The sequence below is a fragment of the Syngnathoides biaculeatus genome, chromosome 9 (assembly GCF_019802595.1).
Source record: "Syngnathoides biaculeatus isolate LvHL_M chromosome 9, ASM1980259v1, whole genome shotgun sequence".
Taxonomy (NCBI): Eukaryota; Metazoa; Chordata; class Actinopteri; order Syngnathiformes; family Syngnathidae; genus Syngnathoides; species Syngnathoides biaculeatus.
In genome coordinates this window covers 18,041,800-18,069,614 of record NC_084648.1, presented here as the reverse complement: position 1 = coordinate 18,069,614, position 27,815 = coordinate 18,041,800, and the positions used below count along the sequence as shown (strand labels likewise).

The 27,815-nt window shown below is 43.5% G+C and overlaps 2 protein-coding genes across 8 annotated transcripts in view; both read right to left on the bottom strand.

The window, feature by feature from the left end:
* On the bottom strand, nt 1-5,556 carry sumo2a (small ubiquitin like modifier 2a). The gene is made up of 4 exons (XM_061829718.1): nt 5,399-5,556; nt 3,411-3,542; nt 2,001-2,072; nt 1-460 (listed from the first exon to the last, which is right to left on the bottom strand). Exons 1-4 carry the CDS (start codon nt 5,417-5,419, stop codon nt 395-397), a joined length of 291 nt encoding a protein of 96 aa, XP_061685702.1. The 5' UTR covers nt 5,420-5,556; the 3' UTR covers nt 1-394.
* Nucleotides 5,557-6,874: 1,318 nt separating this feature from the next.
* Nucleotides 6,875-27,815, bottom strand: part of gga3a (golgi associated, gamma adaptin ear containing, ARF binding protein 3a) — a 34,472-nt gene continuing 13,531 nt past the window's right edge. Inside the window, exons 1-19 of one of the 7 annotated variants that reach the window (XR_009796345.1) lie at nt 24,928-25,011; nt 23,640-23,724; nt 23,402-23,477; nt 22,679-22,777; nt 22,483-22,606; nt 22,261-22,367; nt 21,067-21,147; nt 20,847-20,984; nt 20,628-20,709; nt 20,101-20,214; nt 17,939-18,151; nt 16,149-16,219; nt 15,764-16,053; nt 13,641-13,882; nt 12,690-12,859; nt 10,765-10,875; nt 10,502-10,662; nt 10,282-10,329; nt 6,875-8,013 (exon numbers count right to left, since the gene is read on the bottom strand). Coding sequence is in view for 5 of the 7 variants with exons in the window: in XM_061829275.1 (XP_061685259.1) it covers nt 10,552-10,662; nt 10,765-10,875; nt 12,690-12,859; nt 13,641-13,882; nt 15,764-16,053; nt 16,149-16,219; nt 17,939-18,151; nt 20,101-20,214; nt 20,628-20,709; nt 20,847-20,984; nt 21,067-21,147; nt 22,261-22,367; nt 22,483-22,606; nt 22,679-22,777; nt 23,402-23,477; nt 23,640-23,724; nt 24,928-24,964 (2,151 nt within the window). In the remaining 2 variants the exon portion in view is untranslated. Of the gene's footprint in view, nt 10,663-10,764; nt 10,876-12,689; nt 12,860-13,640; nt 13,883-15,763; nt 16,054-16,148; nt 16,220-17,938; nt 18,152-20,100; nt 20,215-20,627; nt 20,710-20,846; nt 20,985-21,066; nt 21,148-22,260; nt 22,368-22,482; nt 22,607-22,678; nt 22,778-23,401; nt 23,478-23,639; nt 23,725-24,927; nt 25,012-25,491; nt 25,510-26,975; nt 27,024-27,815 lie in introns of those variants that run through there. The other 6 variants (XR_009796346.1, XM_061829278.1, XM_061829279.1 and 3 more) reach the window with 6 other exon arrangements.

Here is a 27,815-nt window from a genome sequence, read left to right as displayed (position 1 = left end):
CTTTATTTAATATCAGCTGCGTTATCCCACTTAAAAACAGAGGTGGGTGTTTAAAAAAAGGGGGAAAAAAAAAGACAATTTATTCCAATAATACATTTTCATCACAGAGAGGATTCAAATTGCAGAGTTGCTCGCTTTATGAATACCAAAAAACTCGACCTGAAACCATCAATGATGGAAGTACAAAAACTAAGTACAGCAAATCTTGACCCCCCCCCCCCAGAACTGCTGAGAGAACAAACAAGTTAACATTTGCGTAAGACGTCACAACAACCGCCGCCTGCTCGCTCGCTGGGTGATGCGATTCCCACTGGCTGATAGCATACGCACGACGAAAACCGGGTCGAAATGAGGACGCGGAAAGGGAGGTAGAGATAGATGCGGGAAACAGTCTTTAAGGAAAACATCCTCCGGTTTGCTGCTGGAACACGTCGATCGTATCTTCGTCCTCCATTTCCAGCTGAAAACAAAGTTTGGACGTCAGATGACGAGTTCAAGACCCGCAATCCGATCAGCCGGAACGACCAATGGCCCGGGCAGAATGCACATTATTTCATTTGTATTCCACCGACATAATATCAACCACAATACCTTTTTTTTTTTTTTCCCCCAATAGCGGAGGCACATTTAATTTACTCTTGCGACAAAAAAAAAATAAAAAACGTGAGTGGACTTCCTACTTCACAACTCCCAAATAAGGCTGATAGCAATACTCGCTCATCCCTACTACAGATGAAGGCCTGAGACAAAATCACTGATCTAAAAAAAAAAAAAAAGACTGGATGGCTCATTGGCCACCAAAACTGAAGTCGCCGTCCGCCATCTTGATACTCCCAAAACAACCATGCCGACTGCGTTAATCGCCAGATTCGTGGCTGTGAGAAAACATTTCACCGGTCAGTTACAAAGATTTACTTTGTCACAGTGAAAGTTTGTTTGTAAAGTTTTTTTTTTTTATTTTCTGATGAGCTAAATTCACTTGAACAAAGTTTTGTTTACGGTTCACTGTTCACTCTCTGCTTCATCTTTATAGGCCGACGGTTTTTCGCAAAAAAGCGATGTACATATTTTCCCAAACGTCATCAGGTGGATAAGCACGATGACACATTTTCTGTGAAATTTTTGCTGAATTTCACAATACGGAACTCTTGCAAATTTAATTTGATTTTCAAATGCGAGGAAACAAGTTGAAATTTTGTCTGAAATTGGACATTGCAGAGACAACAAATGAGCATGTATTTTCCCATTGAGAGTCCTTATTTCCACAAATATATCTGATTGACTTAAAATTAAATCTTTTTATGACAAAAAAATGCTTATTTTTTTGCTATGTTTTGATGATAGTGCTTCACAGCATATTTTGGGAAAAGTTAACATGTCACGGAAATCGGGTGCTCGGTAATATCCAAGGTTTCTTGCTAGTCACGGTGTTCTATGTCTTTCCTTTGTACTTTAGCCTTTTTTGGTTGACCAAAAATCCTTTACGTTACCAGAACTGAAAAAAATGTCAAGCTCACACGACCAGTTTTAATTCTACATGCCAAATTTTGAGGAAAACCCCAGCCGTTATCCAACCTGTAAACCATGTCCTCCGCACGTTTTGGGAGTACCAAGATGGCGGCCAACTGGCTTTAACTAAGCGACATACCGCTCGATGTTTATGCGCTATCTAGAAGATAGATCGGCGGAAGAAATCCCAACACAGAACGTCTCTGTGAGTCCGAAGTACTAGCTACTTGTACAAAGTGCTGCCCCAAAGGCTGAAGTAGGAATTGCACTGCCACCCCAAATCCCCCCCCCCCCACCCACCCCCAGGATAGCGTCATAACTTCCCAACCTTTTTTTTTTTTAAATGGGCTATGAATAAATACATAATTGACTTTTCCTGGAATGCATCATTTCTCATTTGTAGCTTTAAAAAACTTCAAAAGGTTTGACTGTGAGGGATCGATACTAATCATAAATTTAAAAAAAAAAAAAAAAAAAAAAGATGGTCATACCTGTGACGGCGTGTCCGCTTCATTGATCGGCTGGCCGTCGAACCTAAATCGTATCTGGCTCATTGATAATCCCTGAGGAAAAGGGAGAGAGAAATGACGCTCCCAACCCACTCTGATGACGATCTTGGAATTTAAACATTGATTCCAATAAAGCATAACATAGGAACTATGATAACATGTATAGAGTTGGGGGAAAAAAAATATAATTTTTGGTCTCAAATCTATTTACTCCTGATAAGTACTGAATCATCACATAAATGTCATGCCTTGTGTCACAGGCCACGGTGAGAGAACATTTTTAATGGCAAAAAGTTACCCCAAAAATATTACTTTTTATTGGAATTTACACCACGTTCAACAAAAAGCTTTGTTTTCGAACATTTACTTTAAACACTTTCATTACAGTGACAAGACGTAATGGTATAATCAAGCATTAGTTACCGTCATTTCACCCCTGCGGCTTATGCGGTGATGCGGCTAATTTCTGCTTTTTTTCCCCCTAACGGCCACAAGGGGGCATTCGAGCGGAAAAGACGAGTGAATTCGGTGGAATATAGGCGCCCGAGGAAGTGACTTTTACCGGTATGTTTTTTTTTAACCGGTCCTGTTAGCGCTGCGCTATCGTTAACGCTGTGGGAGCGTGTTGCTGCTGTCTCAGTGAATTTTACTGGTATGTTTTTATTTAACCGAGCCTGTTAGTGCCACGCTAACATTTTTTTTAAACCGGCCCTGTTAGCGCTGTGCTAGCGTGTTGCTGCTGTGTCTCAGTGATTTTTACCGGTATGTTTTTACTTAAATGTGCCTGCTAACATTTTTTTTTTTTTTACATGTATGTTTTTTGTTTTTTTTTTTTAAAACCAGCCCTCTTTGTGCTACAATGTTGCTGCTATGTTAAGCTAAGCTAAGGTATTAAAACTTCGAAAACTCTTTCGGTGTACCGTCTGTCTTTGTAAATATCCAGTCTTTCAATGTGGGCACTTGCGGATTTTACACAGGTGCAGCTTATGTATGTACCAAATGATATTTCCTTTAAAAATGTACTTGGATGAGGCTTATAATCAGGTGCACTCTGCAGGCCAAAAATTACGGCAATTCATATTACACACGGACACTCGCGCTGTAATTGCAATACTGCGATACCATGGAGCGGCAATATTTTTGGTCACAGTTATCATAGGATCAGAATCCGATACCCGCCCATTCCTACGACTTACGACACTGTGTATTAACAGTTGCCACAGTAGCATACTACAAGTGCGTGTGAATATTTTAAGGAAAACAAGACTACCGCTCAAAAACAATAAAAGCGCAAGTGAAATAAAAAGAGACAAATGTCTCATTTTTGGAGGCTGGTGAGCATGTCCAACGGCCGACATATGAAGGGTTGCCATTCCAGGCGCCGCGTCTCACCTGCCGTTCGCAATAAGCTTTCATCAGTTTGCTGAGCGGGGTGTGCCTCTTGATCTTGAACTGCACCACCGAGCCGTCCTGGCCGGCCACCTTCAGGTTGATGTGCTCGTTATTCTCCGGCTTCACTCCCTCCTAGCAGACACAAACAGCTGCATTATACGTTGCATCTTTCCGTGTTTAACAAGCTTTCCAGTAACATCACGCATGGAAAAATGGGAAAGAAATCGAGATAGCGATAAAACTCGAGCTCCTATTCAACAACAACAAAAAAGGTAACAGCTACTTAAAGTGCCACTGTCACGAAATACACGATTTTTAGGATGTTATTAATGAAAAAAACGGCAGCCGACATGGACCCATGCGTTTTTTTCCACCACAAAACATAATTTTGACGTAACTCCCGCCGTGAAAATCCTCTCGAGGGATTTGTTTTCGAGAAGAAGCAGGAAGTGACATAAATGACAACGGCGCCCCCAAGTGGACTCGTTTGTTTCCATTAGTTTTACCTCCGGGAAGGTCGCTCGTTGTTCCTTCGTGTTAGCCAAAATGCCGGCTCGTTGCATTGCTGGACGTTGCTTGAACACCCGGGAGGATGGATTAACCCTTCATAAATTTGCAAGAGACCCAGTTTGTCGTGAAAAATGGATTGCGCGGGAGCAAAGGACGAGAGCTTCGTGGGTTCCAAATAACAGGTAGGTGTGTATACAGCTACTAAAAAAATAGTTTGGGGCGGACCATGTAATCCGTCTAGCATATTGTAACAAAAGATCCGCGTAGGTATAATAGGGGTGCTAAATGTGCGCGTTGGACAGCTCCCGGGTTGGGTTCGCCCACAAAGGCTGCCGCATCGTGCCTCGCGGATGAGCACGGCTTCGGCCAAGCTGGCTCATTCGTACTCTCTGAGAGTGTGTTGCTGCCGCGGCGGCATGTATGAGCCAGCCTGGCCGAAGCCGTGCTCGTCCGCCGGCCACGACTTCGGCTGGGGTGGCGATTCTTCGGCGCCAGGGTGGCTTGTCACGGTGCCGAGCCGGTCCGCTTTACGGTGTTGTCATCGCTCGCGGCTGAGTACACGCTACATACTGTCATACTGTCGGGGAGTCTGTTGCTAGTTAGAAGTGATCCGCATATAATCTAAATATGGCTCGAAACGATAGGATAATATTGCCCCGGTAACTTCACCCGGTTGTGTCTTTAAGAGCTTCCGTGTCAGAAGGGGCGTGTTCGTCTCCCATAGTCAGGGCCACAGCGCAGTTTCAATGGCGAATGTCCGGGGTGACGTCACGGACAGTCAATGCAGCCAATATGGCGACCACTTGGATGTCGAATGCAACTTTGCGCGTGGATGACGTGCTCTGCGCTCATAATTATTTTTTCCGTGTAGACATTGAAGTGAACAATGTTATATGTATTTTTCATTTCACTATCTAGTTTAGAATGTTTATAGGGATGACACTTGACCTTTAAAATCTCAAGACCTACCCTGTTGACTTGGTTTAAAAAGAGCTGTAACTTCCTTAATATTTGTCACCGGGAAAATGATACTGATATCACTGGAATATTCTTGGACGTTTTATTCCGCCCACCAATGTGTGCTCCCACGTGGCCCGCGGCACGTAAGTTGACCACCCCGGCGTTGTAGTAGCACGGCATCCAATGGGAATGGCCCGAACCATTCATTCTGGGCCCTCCCGTGGTTTTGAACGCTTCAAGTAGTCCCACCGCAATATTTACAAACGAAATAGAGACGAGATATAATGTAATGTATCCGCGAGGGTTTCAACGACGATAGTCATTATTGCCGTATTCTTTTCTGTGTCAAGCAAGTTAGCCAGCCATGCTAATTTGCGCCGGCTCTTGCGCCTCAAGTGTTTCCCTGACTTAATTTTGGCACGCGCCCGATAATGTTGCCTCGTATTATCTGTCCGGTGGCTACTGAGCACACAGCGAGGGTACGTTGAGGGTGGCACGGCGTCGGTGCAAGTCGTTACCTTGGGTTTCTCGTCTGCCATGGGCGCTGCGTTGTCTCCGCCGCTTCTGTGTGCCGTTTTCCTCGCCGAGTGGCGTCGCGATGCCTCCCCCGCAACTCACGGAGCTTTAGCGCCGCCTAGCGCGTTGGAGAAGAAAAGCATAGCATGGGCTTCCCCGGGGTGAGTAGTAACGACCGAGACTTACTCAGTTACTATTTACTTTGGCAAGCTTTGGGGAAGTTTACTTGTAGTTCGTCATATTGTGCGAGTACAGTATTTATTGCCTGGTTTATCCGGGGGGCGTGATTTGCTCTGTGCGTGACGTCATGAACGTGTTTCTATTTCAAATATGTCAGCTGCTTTTTCACTTATTAAAATCGTTAGAATTTTTTTTTTTGTATTTCAAAACAGTTTTTTTTTTTCAATTCTATTCGCCCATTTTATCTTTACAAATGTAATTGCTTGCTATTAGTTTCCATGAATTCCGAATTCAAATTTCATAAATTTTCAATCAAATGCAGGGCCAACTGTGCATATATAATAATACGATGAACTGATTCTACATTTTTATGGTTTTGCTTAACGGGCCTTGAAGAAAACCTGAACTACAACATGGCTTATAACCAAAATGAATTTGTCATCCCCATAGCAAATTCATTGTTACATTTTTATTCATTCATTTATTATTTTTATTTTTTTAATGTATAATTTTATTTTTATTATACTACTCTCCTCTCTACGTTACTGCACTCATGTGATATATTATTTGAAATATGTCAAATGCTTGCTTAGAGTAAATTTACATGAGAAAAAAAAACATTTCACTCTTGCATTATTAACCTCCTGCCATCTTTTTAAAGACATGTATAAAATGTAGTTAAAATATTTGTTTAAACAGATGTTCCGGGATGACTTTTTTTTTTCTTGTATGTTGCATGAGCATTTCCGCATTTTTGTTTTGTTTCAAAGATTTCGTTAACTCGAGTCACGAGTTCATGTTTTTGTTAAAAATAAACAATTTTTCTTTGATTTTTTTCCCCTCTCATTATTGCTTGTTTGAAGTTATTCTGCACTTTTGTTGATTAAAAAAAAAGTTTACAAGGCTCGGGGGCACTCCCAGCCTAGGCTACTCTACTACTAAAGTATACATTTTAAGCAAAAAATAAATCTATTTCTTCAATGATTTTATATATAAAGTGTTTAAACTATACATGTATTTCTACTATGCAGTTTTATTATCAGGAAAAGTAAAAAAAAAACACTTTAAAGAAACATTTTTTTAGGCTTGGAACGCATTATTTCATTTTCCATTCATTGTAATGGGAAAACACGCTTTGGATTTTGAGCGTTTCACTTTTCAACTGGCCTTCTGGAATGGATTGTGGTCGAGAACTTAGGTTATACTCTATATCCATCTATCGATAGCATCTTTCTCAAATATATCGCATCTGTCAGCCTGAAAAACAAGAAAGATCAGAATTTTCCAACACAAAGATATTCCTTCACATTCTTTATTTTTCATGGAGTGAAAAATACAAATCTTTGCTTCATTCATCATTCAAATAAATATTGCATAACTATCCATGTGCAAAACTCATCAGAAAGGAAGCCTTTAACTGTAAATTTCCTCTTCACAAACATTATGCAAAATTTAACCGTTAATGAACTTTACGGGAAGGGGTCATCAACCGCGAGCTTCCTTTAACACAGTCAAAGAAGTCACTAAACAAGGTTATCATCTACTAAAATGTCTTCTTGATGCACTTGTCTGTGCATTCATTGCCTACACGTGTAACAGCATCCTCACAAGTAAAAATGTCAACCACCCAAAACCAATAGTGTCAATAAATACTCAAGTACATCACGAGTGGAGTCATAAAAAAGCAAATATTTTGGCGAGTCGGACTCCACTCCTTTTCTCGGTCAAAATTATTGATTAATAACAGACTGATAAACCCCCCCCAAAAAATTGCTGATCTTGACGATCAATGTCTGTTTTACTCTTCATGAGATGTGCAGCTATTCTTCATTTTGACTTGACGAAAAGTCAACGCCGCATGAAAAAAAAAAAAAAAACTATCACGTTATAACGTGATATGTTTCACGTCATGACGTGGATTTTTCATGCTATAATATGATATGTTATGCGTTATTCCGACGGTGGCCGTGTGCATCGTGGCAAATAATTGAGCTTGAATGAGGCCAAACACTGCATCGAAGTATCCAATCGAGCGCACCTTCACCTTCAAGGTCCATTTCAGTTTGCATTAAAAATAAACAAGTGCAAAATATCCCCCAAAACTGCCACAGCCCTAATTAAGCCTCGATTTACACTCCAGGCCCAAATTCCCAGTCCTGACTTAATGCCGATATCACATTATTATGATTTTTTTTTTTTTACCGGATGGAGAATGCGTTTCCACTGGAGAAAACCTTTCAACAACCTAAACGTGCAGACGTCTGAATTGCAAATCACTCCACGAGTGTCAACACCAGGAAGCGACGGCAACAAATAAATACGCGCGCGCGGCGGTGAACTCAACACGCTTCACCGTCGGCGGCACTTTGGCAAGCAGTGAACAATTCAACAAAAAAGAGGCTTCAACCTGCGTCGTGTTGCTCCCATCTGATGTTTCCTGCCAAAATAAAACAAGGAGGATTAGACCTCGTGCGTTTTAAAACAAGCAAAGCGTAGATTTGCCTTTGGAACGTCTTTCTTTCTCGCCACAGGGATGGAAGCGTTGTCGCTTTATTCGAGTTCATCAGAACTTTTACCTTCTTTTTTTTTTTTTTATTACACTTTTGCTGGGTAAAACTGCAGCACCTCGCAAAGCATCAGTCTCCCATACGAATTAAATTGTGCGGTGTTAAGAGTGATCTCCTAAGTACAGAAAAAAAAGTCTATCACGTTATAACGTGATATGTTTCACGTTATAATGTGGATGTTTCATGCTATAATATGATGTTACCCGTTATAATGTGGTTAATTAGACGTTATAATTTGAATCACTTCACGTTATAATGTGAAAAGTTTCACGTTACAATTTAATTCATTTCATTTTATAGTGTGAAACTTTCAATTGTAACATTCCGTAGGACGGTAGCAGATTGATGCCACACCCCGCCCCACCAAAAAAAAAAAAGGCACTATCACGTTATAATGTGGTTAATCACACGTTATAATGTGAATCATTTCATTTCATGTTATAATGTGAAAAGTTTCACATTATAATGTAATTATTTCATGTTATAGTGTGGAATTTTTATGTTATAACATGATATTCTCTATGTTATAACGTGATTCGTTTCATGTTATAACGTAGAAAATAAATACATTTGACCCTTCTTCCCCCCGCCCCCAAAAGGCAATTACTTCCGTTTCTACTACATGTTCTTGCTCCATGCGTACGACTCTGTAAAAAGCTCACCAAATCCATGCTTTGTGCAACACTCATTTCTTCTTCTTCTTCTTTTCCTTTCGGCTTGTCCCGTTAGGGGTCGCCACAGCGTGTCATCTTTTGCCATCTTAGCCTATCTCCTGCATCTTCCTCTCTAACCCCAACTGCCCTCATGTCTTCCTTCACAACATCCGTCAACCTTCTCTTTGGTCTTCCTCTCGCTCGTTTGCCTGGCAGCTCCATCTTCAGACTCTCTCGCCTCTGGACGTGTCCAAACCATCGAAGTCTGCTCTCTCGAACCTCGTCTCCAAAACATCCAACTTTGGCCGTCCCTCTAATGAGCTCATTTCTAATCCAATCCAACCTGCTCACTCCGAGCGAGAACCTGAACATCTTCATTTCTGCCACCTCCATTTCTGCTTCCTGTTGTTTCTTCAGTGCCGCAGTCTCTAATCCGTCCATCATGGCCGGCCTCACCACTGTTTTGCCCTTCATCCTACCAGACACTCTTCTGTCACCTAACACACCAGACACCTTCCGCCAGCTCTTCCAACCTGCTTGGACCCGTTTCTTCACTTCCTTACCACACTCACCATTGCTCTGGATTGTTGACCCTAAATATTTGAAGTCGTCCACCCTCGCCATCTCTTCTCCCTCTAGCCTCACTCTTCCCCCTCCACTTTTCTCATTCACGCACATATTTTCTGTTTTACTTCGGCCAATCTTCATTCCTCTCCTTTCCAGTGCATGTCTCCATCTTTCTAATTGTTCCTCTGCATGCAACACTCAATGATGAGTCCAATTCTACCTGTGTCTTCCTGTATCCCAACTTTTCGAGTTATAACGTAGAACATATATTAGGTTTTACCGTGATATGTGTCATGTTATAATGTGATAAATTACATGTTATAACGTGGTTCATTTCACGTTATAACATGAAACATTTCATGTTATAATGTTAAATGTATTATGTTATCACATGAAATAATTCATGTTATAACACGAAATTAACCACACGATGTGAAACACATCACGTTATAACATGAAACATCCACATTGTAACATGAAACACATCATGTTATAATGTGATAGAGACCTTTTTTTTGGGTGTGGCATCAATACGTTTCCGTACTACCAACTTTTTGGGTTATAACGTAGAACTCATTAGATTTTACCGTGATATGTTTCATGTTATAAAGTGATGAATTACATGTTATAACGTGATTCATTTCACGTTATAACATGAAACGTTTCATCTTATAATGTGAAAGGAATTATGTTCTAACGTGAAATGATTCATGTTATAACACAAAATTAACCACATTATAATGTGAAACATGTTATAACATGAAACATCCTCATTATAATGTGAGACATCATGTTGTAACGTGACAGCGACTTTTTTTTTTTTTTTTTTTTTGGTGTGGCAGCAATACGCTTCTGTACCTGAGATGTGTTTGCGGGATGTTGTGAGCGTCCATATTTTAGCGGACAACGGCCACTTACTCGTTTCCCCCAGTCCGCTACGATTCTTGCCATTTCATCGTAACGGTCCTGTGTGTATATATATAATCAAAAAACAAAACAATACAGCGCTTTATCTTCACAGGAATTGCAATACACTGTCAGTGAGATTCCATCTGAAGTTGAGTAAATTAACCCCCCTAGTCAGTATTCGCAGATCCGAGACAATCCCCAAAGTCGTTCCTTTTTCATCATGACTTGCCTCGTTAAATACATTTTTTTCAGAAGGCATATGGTGAGGTGACGCAGAGGTCATAGGTCCCCCCATCTGTCAGGAGGCGGGAACTCGTTCACTTCTCCGACCTCCGTGAAGGGCTGCTCACTGAGCGTGAACGTCAGCTTGTACCTCATCCGGACCTTTTCCTGCCAATCACGTTCACAACACATTTGCGCAACGCTGTCATCTTATATCGAAGTCCAAAATGGAAGGCAAAAAAAAAAAAACAGCCTGAGGCTCAACGCTACCTTGTGTGGATTTGCAAGCAGCACGACCTGAGTGATGGCGGCGGGGGGCAGGACGGGGATGAAAGGTGCGAGCTGCGTCCCAGACGGTGGCTGCAATTTTACTTTCATAGTCTGTACGGGAGCGCAGGCACACACACAAAACAGGGGCCAAGTAAACAAGGCAGGTCTCCTCATCTTGACAAAGTGAATCAATGCATTTTTTTTTTTTTTTTTTAACTGAAGCTGTCAGAGAGACGCCGAGCTATTGTTTCCCTCTTCCCGAAGCGCCGTTGACTGTGGGTGGCTTTTGTTCATCTTTTAACAAGTGCTCTTGTAATATCGCAACAGAAAAACACTAGACATGACCCACAAAATTGATTTATTGTCCTTGCCTTTTTAAAAACTCTTTCAAATTGTATCCAGTCATTATCATACTCAGTGGCCAGAAACCAAAAGAAGCCACCGCATCCATTACACGATTTTGACTATGGACGGATGGATGAATCTCAGGTTTCTCGCTGCTTTGCGTTTTAAAGTGAGGCAAGTTAGAAAAGTCTTTTACTTTATGTCCTGTGTCCTTGAATGATGTTCGCAGTTGACTCAAAGCAGCCTTGTTGGGCTCTGTGCGGTTTTAAATGAAGAGTTGCTCCTGCTCCTGCTCCTGCTGTGTTGACTTTGTTGCGCTTCCTCGCTGTGTCGTGACTGACTGCTATTTTGTTGCGTTTGCATTTTGTACATTTGATCAGTACGTCATGCTCCGCATCGTGGGTGGATCGTAGTCTATCGTAGTAGTCTTCGGTTTGTGATTGTACTGTTTCGCTAAAGGTCCACTGTCATGTAATGCACGATTTTTAGTATGTTATTAATGAAAAAAAGACAGTCGGTATGGACCCATCCTTTTTTCGCAACCACAAAACATGATTTTGACGGCTTTTTGTAACTCCCGCCATTAAAATCCTCTCGAGGTGTTTTCGAGAAGAAGCAGGAAGTGACGTACAGGGCAGTAGCGCAGTCAAGCGGTCTCGTCTTGTTGATACCAGCTTTACCTCCTGGAAGGTATCTTGATGTTCCTTCGTGTACTCCAAAATGCCGGCTTTTTCTATTGCTGGATATTGCTCGAACACTCGGGAGGATGGATTTGCTTTTCATACTTTTCCAAAAGATCCGGTTCTTCGTGAAAAATGGATTGCACAAGTGCAAAGGACAGGAGGAGGAAAAAAAAAAAAGTGGTTGGGGTGTGGGCGTAATTCGTAAGTAGGGGTGCTAAATGTGTCAACGTGTGCATCGAAAGGCTTCCGTGCAACAGCCGCTGAAGGACGGCCTCCGCAAGCCTTGTCGACACGTTTTTAGCCGGGGTGGCTCATCGCGGCGCCGGGCACGGTGGCTCATCTCCGCCGCGAAAGTGGATCGGACGGGGAGGCGGTTTGGCCCCGTAGTCAGGCGTTGTTTTTATCATCGCCGTGGGGAAGTGGATCGGGCTGGGACGTGGTTTGGCCGTGATCCGCATATCATCTAAATTTGGCTCAAAACCATAGAGCAATATCGCCCCGGTCACTTCACTCGGTTGTGAGATGCTCTCTTCTTCGAAAAGAGCTTCCGTGTCAGAAGGGGCGTGTTCGTCTCCCATAGTAGGTTCCACAGAGTGTTTTCAACGGCGAATGTCGCGGTGTGACGTCCTGAACAGACGCAATATGGCTACCACTGTGATGTCGAATAACACTTGCGTGACTTTGCGCGTGGATGACGCGCTCTCCGCTCATATTTATTTTTTCGTATGTCACATGTATTTTTCATTACAAAATCTATTTTAGAATGTTTATGGGGACAACAGTTGGGCTTTAATGTATACACTGTATTGTTCCGTGTGACGAGGGGAAGGGAAGTGTGGGATCCGTGCTAAAGCCGCCCTGACCCGACCCCGCATAAGCGACAGTAACGTGTTTTACCTTGGGAACAGCGGCCTGCAGTACGACGTCCCTAACGGCAAGCGGGGACGTATTCAGCATTGAGGCCACAATCACCAGCACGTCAGGCCTGCCGGGTGGACAGTCACGGGCGAAATGCAGCAGAACGCGGACGCCGGCCTTGTCGTATGCCGTGATGGGACGCACCTTACCTACAATAAAGCAGTTCAAGTTTACCTTAAATGACTTTCATGAAATTGCCTGCATTAACCTCCGACCCGGCAGATGACGACGCAAAATTTTGTGCAATTTTATTCTGAGATGGCAGCAGGTACATGCAGTAGTTGACCTCTGTATTCGCCTGTTGTCATGGATACAACAGAATAAACCATGCAACTTGTACACCGAGTAAATCCATCCACCCATTTTCTTAGCCGCTTATCCTCACGAGGGTCACGGGGAATGCTGGAGCCTATCCCAGCTGTCAACGGGCAAGAGGCGGGCTACACTCAGAACTGGTTGCCAGCCAATCGCAGACCACATAGAGACAATCACACCTAGGGGCAATTTATCCATCCATCCATCCATCCACTTTCTTCACCGCTTATCCTCACGAGGGTTGCGGGGAATGCTGGAGCTTATCCCAGCTGTCAACGCGCAGGAGGCGGGGTACATGCTGAACCGGTCGCCAAGCAATCGCAGGGCACATCGAGACAAGCACACCTAAGGGCAATTTAAGTGTCCAATTAATGTTGCATGTTTTTGGAATGTGCGAGGAAACCGGAGTGGGCGGGGAAAACCCACGCAGGCACGGGGAGAACACGCACACTCCACACAGGCGGGTCTGGGCTCGAACCCGGGTCCTCAGAACTGTGAGGCCAATGCTTTAGCGGCTGCTCCACCGTGCCGCCGCCGAGTAAATACATTTGTAAATAAATTGACACAAAAATCACAATTCTTTCTGTTTCTAGTAACACAAACACACTTGCTTACTTGGTTTGACAGCATCCAAAGGTACAAAGACGTCAGCGAGCGACGTCTCCTCTCCACCGCCAAAAGAGGTCTGCCGATGCGTGATGAGGGGTGACGCAGAGCATAATAGATCGCGGTCGGCTACACTTCCGGCCGGGGCGTGGGCAGACGTGGCTGGCGCGCATTCTTTGCGCAGGTGGTTGGCGGGAGAGCGCAGACCGCCGCGCTCGTCTCGTGTGCTGCCGAGGTCCGCCCCGGGGATGCTGTGGGCATCATCACACAGACTGTCAGACGTGTACCGCTCAGGTGGCAAAAATAAACATTCTCAGAGGCCACTGAAGTACAGTCATGATAAATCATTGATGTTCCGCTTGTCCAAAATGTCATTTTCAACCACTGGCATTTGCTGAAAGGGCTTCAAATTGCTTTTGAAAGTGGACTTCGCCTGAAGGTCAGTGCAACAAATTTAACAAAACATTAAACCCCTCACATCGGTCATCAACAAATTCACCAAAGGCCCCCTCGTAAAAAAAAAAAAAAAAAAAAAAAAAAAAAAAAAAAGACAATACTGTTGCAATTGAGTGTCCAATTAAACATTCATTGGACACGCTAAAATTGCCCCTAGGTGTGATTGTGAGTACGGCTGTTTGTCTCAATGTGCCCTGCGACTGGCTGGTAACCAGTACAGGGTGTACCCCACCTCCTGCCCATTGACAGCTGGGATAGGCTCCAGCACACCCAGCGACCCTTGTGAGGATAAGCGGTGAAGAAAATGGATGGATGGATGGACTGTTGCAATTGCTAAGATGGAATGAAGTGAAGCGAATTGTGTACCTTCATGGACTCAGATAGTCAGTTGGCTCTTTGGAACAAACCAAGAAACACGATGGACTTTTCCGACTGGCGATCTTGAGCTCCGCCGCTTTAGCTTACAGCTGTTGTGTCCCACAAGCTTCCAAAATGGTGAGCGAACAGAAGTCGATTCTGTATCGCGTATTCCAGATGATATTGCGGTATGTTTTTGTTGCCAAATGTGTCACACTTGTCCAAGAGAGTTCTCCAGAGAGGTCTCAACTATTTCACGCGAGGATATGTACACGGAATTAAGATTTTGGAAAGAGCAGGACGCAAAGTCAGAGTTACAGCGAAACGTTGGCGGCGATCGAAGCAAAAAAGTTTGACGCCTCACAAACTTCATATTGAAATCCAACAGGATAAAATAGTGGAATCGCACTGTGCGTGTAAAGCAGGGTGAGTACTTTTACTTGGAAAGATCACGAGTAATATCATTGTAGTCTTCATAAGTGAGTGGGTGTATTCGTTTGACTTGGCTCGTAATGGAACCCAGTGCTCTGTCTTAAAAGTCCGTTGTGGCGCTAAGAGGCAAGTAGACATTTCTCTTGCATGACATGGCGCATTTACGTATCACTAACCCGACTCTTCGGCATAAAACATGACACACTTCACTCGGCAGGTCTCCTGCACTGATAATAATTCAATCAAACTCAGAGAAGATACTTCTCCCTCACTTACCTTGGAACATAGAACCTTGTGTTTGTTGATATTGTTCATATTTAATTGTACATGCGGTCTTCCGCGAGCCTTAATCCATTGTAGACACTTTGTCAACTGCGTTTTAGGCTTTGGAAAATGAATCAACCTAGCCGGATATCTTTCATCAGAATTGCGCGTTCCCCAAGCACATCTGAGGACCTTTTTCTTCGAAGCATTAACTTTTCCAAGCGCACGCTACTGACAACCATTATTGCTTGTGGGACAACATGGCGAGAGGGGCGTGTCTAGACAGGGGTTAAGACAATGCGGCTATCTGATTGGCTATTATTTTATGAGCGATTGACAGGTCAGAAAGGTCCATTGCAGGTTGGCTACAATACGTAACTGCAATGTACTCCTTCCTCCTGTGATTTTTTAGAAATATGTTCTTGTATACTACAGATATCATTTATTATACTGTAAACTGCAGCAAATATGAATGTTTGGAGGCACACACATCGCGGTGACGAAAAAAAAAAAAAATCGATAACATCATCAGTCAATCAGTCAACTCAGCTATTATCGCCTCAGCGTGGACAGAAAATCCGATGTCATTCAAGTCTTAGTTGAAATACCCTCTTGGTGCTCACCTTTTGGGACTGCCTAAATCAAGCAGGGCCAGGTCTTGTAGACTGTGGTCCAGAGAAGATGGCGCCCACGGGGAATGCTGCACCGCACCAGAAGAATGCGGCGACGTAAGCGGGGTGGTTGACAAAAGCGGAGCCACCCGAGGTGGGGCAGTCCCCGCCGGGCTGATGGGAGTCTGCCGGAGCGCCAGAGACGACAAGGCTGCGACCGACCCCGGGCCGAGGTTTGAGATGGGCGCCGCTGGACTTGCAATACAAGTGCTGTCTAAAAGTTCCACATCCTGAGAGTAATTCTGAATTAAAAAAAAAAAAAAAAAAAAGAAATTAATGAGACACTATTTTCTATCAGTAAAATAGCAATATATGTAATTAAATTGTTTGTACGTACCTGGACCGACTGCAGGAAGTTGCTCATGCTCGTAGGTGGCGCTGATTCACTTCTGACGGGTCCAGGAGAACCTGGAATGAACAGAAAACATGAACATCCCCCGATGCCTTGACAAACCAAGCCGCAAGCCATTAACTGCAGAAATGTTTCGTTTTGCAGGGTGGACATGAGCAAAAATGCCCCTCGGTCAGCTCTGCTGGGGAAATCTTTTATCACGGCAGAGTCGACCAAGTATCAATCAGCTTTTTGAAGTTTTTGGTCGACCCTAACCAGAGGGGAACCGAATGTCTAAATCTTTGACCGCGTCGGGAGGTACGCCTGGACATTTTAATTACATCCAGTTCAGTCTTTCAAACAAAAGAAAGCAGAATCTCAATGGACGAGCTCAGAAAGGGATTCCTATCAGTATGTTTATGATTAGTTGCAGCAATGCAACCTACAGAAAGGTGTTACTCATTGTACAGCACAAAACCTGTACACAACAACAAATATTTAATATTTCACATCTCAATATTGTTATTACATTATGTATTGTTGTTACAGAAAGACTTATGGCAACAAATTAAATGACATCTACTGCCTCATTCTTCTCAGGCTGGGCACAATTTTGATAATTTCCATTTTTTAATGGACAATCTTTGCATTTTCTATTACGGTTGTCCGCATTCGGGTCAGAAGCGTGCTGAAGCCTGACCCAGATGAAACTGCGCGAGAGGCGGTTCTTGGATCGATCGATAACCAATCACGTGGCGCATGTAAAAAAAAAAAAAAAAACACCATCCATCCATTTTCTTCACCGCTTATCCTCACAAGGGTCGCAGGGAGTGCTGGAGCCTATTCCAGCTGTCAACAAGCAGGATGCAAGGTACAGCCTGAACTGGTTGGCAGCCAGTCGCAGGGCAGATGGAGATGTGGGCCGCGACGCCAAATCTCGAGTGTCAATTTCAATTATTCTTGTAAAAATTTGTACAAACATTTCAAATCGTCATGCATTAGAAATGATGAAGTTGAGATATTGGAAGCATTTTTGTGTTACCAAACATGAATAGTTGACAAACGCATGACCCTTGATTTCTGACTCCAAAAGGAGAACATAAATTGATGATGTAAATACATCTATCCATCCGTTTTCTTTGCCGCTTATCCTCACGAGGGTCGCGGGGAGTGCTGGAGCCTATCCCAGCTGTGTACAGGCAGGAGCCAGGGTACACCCTGAACTGGTTATCAGCCAATCGCAGGGCACATGGAGACAAACAGCCCCACTCACAATCACACCTATGGGCAATTTAGAGTGTTCAATTAATGTTGCATGTTTGTGGGATGTGGGAGGAAACTGGAGAAAACCCACGCAGGCACGGGGAAAACACGCAAACTCCAAACAGGCGGGGACGGGATCGAACCCCGGTCCTCGGAACTGTGAGGCCAACGCTTTACCAGCTGATAAGACCGTGCCGGCCATTTATACCCACATACACAATTGAAAGTCTCTCACTTTAAAAAACGCGTTTGGACTATGGGGGCCATTTTGGAGTACCTGGAGAAAACCCTTGGAGGGCTTTACAAAAACTGATCTGGTGCACAACTCCAACTGAAGTTACTTTTAAATCCCATTTGGTACAGTGTACTTCTCTTGGAGGAAGGTGCATATTATTTGCCTTTTCTCAGGCTGAGTGTCATGTTTTTCCCGTCCCCAACAGAGCTTCATGTTTTTCTCGTCAACCACTGACAGGCGTTGAAGTCACTCGGCCCCCTCGGGTCTTAAACCCTGACGGCGCCGCAGTCAACGTTACCTAAAGTGAGTAGCTCTTCATCCAGCAGAGAAAGCGACACGGGCACTTCGCCACAGATTGCAGGGCACGGTGCGGCGCCGCTGGATCCGCACAGAAGATCGACGTGCGAAAACGTGGAAGGTGTCCAATCTCCCTCTCTTTGTCGGGAGAAACCTGCGACGTCCGCGTCTGTCAAATCAATCAGACTCTCCGACTGAGCGGTGCAGCCGGTGCCTGTTGCAAGGAGGGGGGAAAAAAAAAGACGTTCTCTACGTTTATATTCTCAAGTCATGTTCAAAAGGTCAGTTCACATTTGAGAAAAAAAAATATATATCTATTATCACCGGCGACATGTGAATTGCACATGAGGTCTTTCGGCCTCGACCTCTGACAGCAATAACAGAGAGCGAGCGGGAGACAGAGGCTGGCGTGTCGTTTTTTTACACGTTTTTCACAGACCTCGCAGGGAACAGATCATCTTTCTACATTCTAAACCTTTGTGAATGGGATTAGACTGCAGCGCTCAGACGATATTATGCATTCCATTTTCTACAAATCTGCATCGGAATTAAATGACTCGCCTCCGGTTAATTAAAGAGATTTGGCGAAATCTTCTAACGTCATTGTTTTCCCTCCATCCATCCATTTTCTGAGCCGCTTATCCTAACGAGGGTCGCGGGGAGTGCTGGAGCCTATCCCAGCTGTCAACGGGCAGGAGGCGGGGTACACACCCTGAACTGGTCGCCAGCCAATCGCAGGGCACACGGAGACAAACAGCCGCACTCACAATCACACCTAGTGGCAATTTAGAGTCTCCAATTAATGTTGCATGTTTTTGGGAGTGCCCGGAGGAAACCCACGCAGGCACGGGGAGAACATGCAAACTCCACACAGGCGGGGGCAGGACCGAACCCTTGACCTCAGAACTGTGAGGCCGACGCTTTCCGGCTGAGCCACCGTGCCGCCCATTGCTTTTCAAATGTCAAAAAATGTACTTTGTTGAATAAGTCTCAACGGGATTGTCTGAAGAAGAAATACAACCAGTCTTCTCCGGGAAGTTAAGAACAAAATATGTCACGATCCCGTCGGGGAGCAAATGAGGATCAGATTGTATCAATTTACCGTCATTTCCGGACGAGAAGCCGCAACTTTTATCGCACGCTTTCAACCCTGCGGCTTGTACAATGATGAAGCTAATTTATGCTTTTTTTTTTTTTTTTTTCAAACAGCCGCCAGGGGGGCTCGAGCGGAAAAGGAGGAATGTATGTGTCGAGGAAGACGCAAGTTTAGTGTAACTTAGCGCTTAGCTAGTAGCATGAACAGACCCTCATCATGGAAAATGCGAGAAGAAATGCATATGACGCAGCTTTCAAGTTAAAAGCAATCGAGCTGGACGATAACGAAGGAAACGGAGCTGCTGCATGTAAACTTGGCATAAATGAATCGACGGTGAGACGCTGGAAGAATTGGAGGACCGAAAAAAGGAGGTGGCCTGAACCGTGTTACCGCCGCGTCACAGGCGCTGTTTGGAAAGTAAAGGTATATTATTAAAACTTTGAAAACTCTTTCTGTGCACCGTCTTTCTTTGCAAATCTCTCACGTTCCATTGTGGGCTCATGCGCCTTATAGACAGGTGCGGCTTGTGTATGTAGAAAATGGTTTATCCTTTAAAAATGCACTGCGTGAGGCTTCTAATCAGGTGCGGCTTATAGCCCAGAAATTACGCTAATCACAAATGTATTTAATCGAAGTACAATCTGCACAAAGCCATGACTTATAAACACACACATTTATTGTACTTCATGCCATCAAATGGAAGAGCATTTCATTTGTACTCTCACTATGTCACGCCATCACTTGCAGCTGTGTGAGCATTACCAATACATTCCCACCTATGGACAATTTACTCTTCAATTCACTGAGAATGGATGTTTTTGGAAAGCGGCAAGAAGAAAGCCCACGCAAGCAAAGTGACAAAATGAAACTTGCATCGGGGAAGGTTGGAGCAGAGATTTGACGCCTCAACGTGAGGCAGAAACGCTAACCACCAGTACACGGTGCTTCAGTTCTCGGTACCGCACAGTCCAAAAAGAGCCCACGGCAGCCCACAAATTATACACGACTGACAGAACTATCATCATGAAATGATAATCAAGCACATCATCATCTGTTCCACTCTGTACCTTGCTTGATGGCCGACGGTGATTTAGTCGCTCCATTGAAGGACTGACCTTCCACAATTTTCTTGCAAGATTGAAGGACTTTGGAGAGGTCATCGTTGGCCTGCAAGATGTCTCCTGGTTTAAGATGAACGTGAGCTAAATGTCACTTAAAAGCCAGCATCCACAAAAACAATTATAATAAATATACTGTAAATGTGTGTGTATGATGTCAAAGTGGGTCATGGCTTGAAAAGTTGAGGTATTTTCAAAATAACAGGAAATAATAACATGCGTTCAAATAAAATGCTTATCCTAAGAGTGATTATTTGAAAAAAAAAAATACAGATTATACGTCATGTTTGGATCATAGGAAGAAGGACAATCATGTGTTGTTTTCCACAATTTTGGAGGTCAACTTTGGAGGTGCATATTATACATAGGTGCGCATTATACACTGGAAATGACGGAACGTGGTTGTTTTGGCCTCCGTTAAACATAAGTGCGAGCAAAAATCATCATCACAATCTTCACCTCGGAGGACCTCTCACCCAAGTTGGTGTCGTCGTCATCCGTCTCCGTAGCGAGCTGACACACGCTTTGCCGCAGTTTATCGCAATCGGCGTACAGCTCCTGCAAAAAAAAAAAAAAATATATATATATATACATATAATATCGCTGCTAACGAGTTTCAACTGTGAAAAGTGCGGCAAAGGTTTGTGTCGCAGATATTTGTGACCAGCTGCTGACATTTTGTCGGAGCAACAAACCCTAATGAGATCCTTTTCACTCTCAGTGGAGTCTTCGGGGCTAAAGTAAGCCAGCATCTCATTAAGGAGTCTGACACTGTTATTGACTGCCTCCAGTGTGCTTTGCTGCTTTGACAGTTTCTGTGACCTGACTTCATCCTGCAACACGGCAAAAGTTACACGTCACTTATTAAACTGCACTTTATGACTCTCTAATTGACTTCAAGGATGACTGATTCACCTCCTTGACCATGTTCTTGATGAGCCGATTTGCTTCCCGCAGATCTGCAGGCTTTTTGCTCTTGAGCAGCTCTGCCAACTTCTGCAGTGGCGAAAAAAAACATTGGGGTGGGGGAATGTCAAATGTTGTCATATCGGTTAGACGGTATTGTCAAAAGTATTGGGCACATTGTACATATTTTAGAAAGACTAGTTAATTTATATTTTATTCCACACTCTTTCATATTGGTTATATCGCCTATATCAGGGGTCTCAAATTCAATTTACATTGGGGCCTGTGCGTGCAAATTAAATGAGGAAAAAAATAAATACAAATATTCTCAAACGTCTTCTGTTTATTTATCAACACAAAATGTGATAAGCAAGGAAGCCGGTGTAAACAAGTTCTGCGCAAAACTTATAATAAAACTCTCCGTGGCGACACTACTGTAACCTTCACTCAGTGAAAAATGTTTCTCTGCTTGCATCAAGCCTGGTCGATGCCACGCCCCCAAGACCCATATACCGCACCGTGATTGGTAGGTTCGTCAGTTCTGCACACAACACCGTAAAAGTGCCATTCGTGTAAAACTTGAGGGCCGCACTAACGTTAAACTTTCATCGCAAGGTAGGGGCCACAAAATATCACCAAGGGGGCCACAAATGGTCCGCGGGCCACCAGTTCGAGACCCCTGGTCTACATTAAAAGGCACATTGCACATATTTTGGACAGAGTAGTTCATTTATCCATCCATGCATTTTCTCTGCCGCTTATCCTCACGAGGGTCACGCGGAGTGCTGAAGCCGATGCCAGCTGTCAACGGGCAGGGGACAGGGCACACCCTGAACTGGTCGCCAGCCAATCGCAGCGCACATCGAGACCAACAGTCGCACTCGCAATCACACCTATGGGCAATTTAGAGTGTCCAATGAATGTTGCATGTTTTTGGGATGTTGGAGGAAACCGGAGTGCCCGGAGGAAACCCTCGCAGGCGCGGGGAGGACATGCAAACTCCACACAGGTGGGGCCGGGATCGAACACAGATCCTCAAAACTGTGAGGCCAATGCTTTACCAGCTGATCCACCGTGCCGCCCAGTTCTTTTATATTTTATTCATTTATTTTTAACCGTTTAGTCTATTGTAGCGCCACAGGTCTGAGAGGAATCAGTACTCAGGCAAGGTGGGTGTGAAATGATTAAAATGGCCGCCATTACTCTGCCTTTGTGCTCGTCGTCAAAGACGGGATTCTTGGGCCGCTCGGACGAGAGTGTCGTTGCCAGTGTGGCATCCAGAGAGATCTCCGGGTCAGCCAACACAATCCCTGGAAATATGAATGCCGACATGATATCTGATAACTCCAAACCACCTGGTAAAGTGTGCATCCATTTCAAGCGTGTACTGTATCTAGAATGTAATAATCGTGTTATTACACTCACCTTGGCTCTTCAACATCTGGTACGCCTCACAGATTTTGGTTTCCTCAGGTAGATAAATGGTCCAGCCGTAAATCATCTCAATCACTTTTGACTTCACTTTGTCCGACACTTTGTCCCCGAGATACTGAAGGGGAAACAGCTCGGGATGATACACAATATTATTTGAAAGTAATCGACATATTTCAGGGTCACTCACCTTGGGTGAGATCACTTTAATGAGCTCGTTTAAAAAACGAAATTTCCCCACTTCATTCTGAAACCTCTGGCCGCAGTTCTTCATGCAAGCCTCCAGAACCTGCAATGGGGGGGTGAAACAAAAAAAAATTTAGGATGTTAAACTCTGGAAAAAAAACAAGTATGCAAAACAATCACTTTTTGTCATATCTGTTAAAACCGTCAGTTCGGGTTAGCATTGCACTGACTTGTTTCCTTGGGTTTCAGGACCTTTGCTGAAACTATGACACCTCCAATGTGCGACAAACGTTAAAAAAAAGAGAGTATTGGACTTTTTGAGTTTGTTAGTTTGCCCCAGAGTCATCAGACCTTGCTGTATGTCTTTTGGATACCGCCTAGCCGAGCGTTTTCTGTGCCTCTGCCTTGTCGGACTGCTGCACCGTGTATGACCCAGTTTTTTCGGAATAAACCACATTGAACATTATGCCTCTCCCTCAAAGTCCTGCATTTAGGTCCGCCCCCGCGCTGTTGGATCATGACAATTTTTAATTTAGTACACATTCCAAAAAACAAAACCTCACAGGCATTAAGAGGTATATTAAGTCGGTTAAAGCCTCTCTAAAGGCCCAGGGACCACGTACACGACCAATCACTGAGATGAATTGACTCTAAATCCAAACAACCTTTGAATGCATTTCTAATTAAAAAGTTCCACTGCAAATAAAGTTATAAAATGATGAAATACCATCAAGGCTTGTTGCGCCTCCCGTTCCTGTGGTGAATGGATCTTGTGTACCAACAATCGAGTCGCTATTTGCGGTCTGGGAAAATACAACGAGACAATGCAAACATTTAGCATAATAATCACATAATACACGGCGGACAATTTGCAGTGTCGAGCACAACTCGCACACTGAGTAGGCGCGTTGTACACGGGTGCATTGTGGGAAACATTTGCGCTAATTGTAGCAATGTGATCTTACCCCTCGAGCTCCTTATTGATTTGGTCACAGAATCCCATAATATACTCCCAGTCTTCTTTTCTGTTGGAAGGATCGGTGGCTTTGTCTGGCGGCGGGGAGAAAGTATGAGGTTGTATACGGGGGTACATTACATAATCTAATAAACATTACAAACAAGCAGCTGTTTGACATATAGTGGAGAACGCTTTAAAAATGAGGAAAATCGCTTGCTGTATGTAAATCGTTTATTCCCACTCCCAGTTGAGGTTTATCCATCCATCTATCTATTTTCTTAGCCGCTTACCCTTACAAGGGTCACGGGGAGTGCTGGAGCCTATGCCTGCTGTCAACGGGCAGGAGGCGGGGTACACCCTGAACTGGTCGCCAGCCAATCGCAGGCCACAGCCGTACTCACAATCACACCTAGGGGCAATTTAGAGTGTCCAATTAATGTTGCATGTTTTGGGGATGGGGGAAGAAACTGGACTGCCCAGAGGAAACCCACATGCAAACTCCACACAGGCGGGCCCGGGATCCAACCCGGGTCCTCAGAACTGTGAGGCCAACGCTTTACCAGCTGATCCAACGAGCTGCGCAGCTAACATGTTTCAAACTAAAATAAAGCGGTAGAAAAAAATGAAAAGACGGACTAAGAAGAAAGTACAACTTTGGGTTACGTTCCTCCGAAATAATACGTGGGCAGGTTATTTTCGTCAACAATATCACACTGTTTTGGTCTATTTATCATTTGTTTGCTTAACAGAGCAAGAGTCACATTTGCAACTACAATTCGATTATTACGTAATTACGTTAATAACAACATAGCTGTAACTGCATTATCCATAAACAGTGATGTCAGTCGTAGTAATAAGCACGATTATCCAAATACTTTAAATGCACATAATGTTCATTAGTTTTAGCTTCAGTGTAGCAAAGCTGATCACATTTTCCCTCGTAGCTTTGCACCTTAGCGATAAAAATTTAAAAAGCAGACAGCAAACCGGAGATTTAAACAAATTAGTGTGTGTTGACAGCGGCAGAAAGAATGTCTTGTAAAGTACTTTTGAAGCTCCGGAGATGCAAAAAGCACAACACGAAGCTTCTACTGATGGTAAACACGAGCAACAAGTCAACAGCTGTGTGTCACAACTCCTTTTCTGTCAACAAGACAGCCCAAACTATTCAAACATAAGTTTAATTTACATTTACGTCAAAGCACCGATGTAGCTTTGACATGCATGTATCCATGTGCTCTATCTGTATATTCGTAACTTTGTTTGGTTAAAATAGACTTTTAATGTCTACTTACTGAGCCAAGACTCCAGCGACTCGCCACCCGCCGCCATTTTGGCGCTCCGATTCAAGTACAATAACGCCTTATTGTCAATGCGTTCAAAGACTGTAGGGAAAACGGTTGACTGAAAAGTAATAGCTTCGGTATGTTTTCTAAATATGTTTTTCCACTTTAAATTACTCAGATTTTCTAAACACGTAACTAATTTTGAATGTTACTCGTAATATAGTAGACAATGTAAGGATTTAAATAGCAAGGTTATACGATAAAAGCTTGACATACGACACCGACAGGGGTACGCGAACGTCACTTTTTTCAAGTTCCGGTATGGCCCCATTGGGAAACAATCAAAATAATAATTTAAGAATGTTACAAATCAATCGTACATATCGAGCTGGCATAACGAGTGTTGATTAAATATTGATGTTTTTTGTGCCTTAAATATTTGTGGTGTCTTTCCTTCATTGGCAAATGTAATGAAACGTGTACTACATTGACTTTTGACATGTCAAAAGATTCCCCCGGCAAATGTTCGATACCTATAGCACACACGTTGATAAGTGAACAAAAACAGCACACCTCGTAAAAATCGGTGGAGAAATGAGCAAGTTATAACTTAATTTCAACGAGCGTTCATTGCCTTAAAAGGGGACGTGCACCTCCCCAACATGGCCGCCACGTAGGCATATCATTTTATTTGGCCAATGGCCCACCAGAGCTTCACACGGAAACGTTTCTCTTCAAAGTATATACAGCAGTATACACTAGTCTAAAGTATAAAAAGTATGGCTACCATGGGTGTTCAATCGGAAGCCCCGGGCTGCATCCGGCCCACTGTTACGCCCACTGATCTAAAAAAAAAAAAAAAAAAAGGCCACCAAAACTGATGTCGCCATCCGCCATCTTGATACTCCCAAAACAACCATCCCGACCAGTGCAGCGACAGAGTTTCGTGGGTGTGAGTAAAGTCTAAAGTCGTCAATGGCAGTGAAGGTGTTTAACCAAAAGCGGAATTTTGGTGGGATCAACATATGCAGACCAGAACTGCAGAAAAGGCCCCAAAGCATTGGCAAAACATGTTTGTGTCCGTACTTTTGCGTTCATTTGTCAACTTATTCGAGTGGCCCAGTTCATGTCAGTAACCTTGTACGTCAAGGTCATTGGAAACCGAGGATCCCCTGGAGCGGATGCAAATGGACGAAGGAACGAGCCGCTCTGAATTTTCACTTTAAACGCGCGAGACTGATGCAAGTACATGAAATCGTCACTTTTCTCCATCCCCTCCTATTTTGCTGAAGGACAAGTTGGGTTATGTTCTAATTTTGTGTGTGTGTAGTGTTAAGGGTCTGGCACTATAGTAGTGACATTTATAGTACAATAAATGTGCTTCAGTTTATGGAAAAGGAGACGAAAGGAGGATTATAAAAAGATGAAACATCACTGCCAGAAATGGTTTGTCCTTATCGTGCCAGACTGTGATTATCAAGCAGCAGTTGTTCTCCCCGACCCCCAAAAAAAAAAATATTCACGAAAGAGGACCGCAAAATAACAACGCGGCCCGACGGTGAGCGCAAGCCGGCGCCAACAGTGGGCCGGTCCCAATCGGCTACATCGGGAAGAGCCAAACAAATATGAGCGTTCATCCAAAGAATTGCATCCCGAATTGGTCGTGGGGAGTCACTCAGTGTCCTTTCTTGCGCTGAATGACGACATATTCTAATGCGCGCACGCTGTTTGTGATCTTTTCAAGTGGCAGCTGTGCAAAACATGACCTTGTGATGAAATAGAAAAGTGCTTCCTTTTTTCTTTTCTGCCTCTCAGCTGTCTCCCTTTTTCTTCCTGCCACTTCCCTTTAAAAGCTTCTTCTGTCAGACTGAATTTTTCAATGAATATCCATCATAAGACAAAGAAGTGCTGTGACAGTTTAAAAAAAAAAAACCCCAAAACACTGAAACTGTTCTGGCAGAAAAAAAAAAAAGATACGGACGCTCCAGCGTGCAGCTAAACACGTTTACTAAAAAACAAATTAATATAAACAAACATGCTCAAGTGGGTGGTCTTACCGTCGTTTATGAGAATACGCAAATTATCTTTTGCTCTTCTTAGTATCTTGATGACGGAGCAGCCTTGTTTTGTGATGTGATTTTTCCGGCGTACTTAGATAAGAAATAAGTACATCACATTATTTCCTCATCGCACCCACACAAATAAAAGCCTTCAACAGTTTTGCTTTGACATTTGCCTTGTTCTCCATCTTGAGTGCTACTTCTACAACTCTCTCAAAAAAAAAGAGTTGGAAGACGTCTTCATTTCTGGGCAAGTATGAGTCCATCCTAGTCCAAACCGAACTGTGAAGGCCACATTTCCGTGGACCTTTCCGATCGCGATCTTAAGCTCCGCCCCCTTATCCATGTCCCACAAGCTTCCAAAATGGCGAATGAACAGAACATGTTTGAAGTCGATTCTCTATCGCGTATTACAGATAATATTGGGGTACATTTTTTGCCAAATGCGCTGGACTTGTCCAAGAGAGTTGTACAGAGAGGTCTCAACTATTTCACGCAAGGATTTGTACACAGAATTAAGATTTTTGGACAGAGCAGGACGCAATGTCAGAGCTACAGCGAAATGTTGGCGATCGATGCAAAAAAGTTTGACGCCTCACAAACTTCATATTGAAATCCAACAGGATAAAATAGTGGAATCGTACTGCGCATGTAAAGCAGGATGAATACTTTTTACTTGGAAAGATCACGAGTAATATCATTGTAGTCCTTTTAAGTAAATGGTTGTATTGATTTGACTTGGTTCGTAATGGAACCCAATGCTCTGTCTTAAAAGTCCAATGTGATACAAATAGGCAAATAGACATTTCTCTTGCATGACGTCGCTAACCCGACTCT

Excerpts from the sequence above, each read along its gene's own strand:
- sumo2a (XM_061829718.1), bottom strand. The coding sequence starts at position 5,419 with ATGGCAGACGAGAAACCCAAG. Across the intron at positions 3,543-5,398 it reads TGGCAGACGAGAAACCCAAG|GAGGGAGTGAAGCCGGAGAA; the intron begins GTAACGACTTGC and ends TGTGTCTGCTAG. Across the intron at positions 461-2,000 it reads AAGCGGACACGCCGTCACAG|CTGGAAATGGAGGACGAAGA; the intron begins GTATGACCATCT and ends CTTTGTTTTCAG.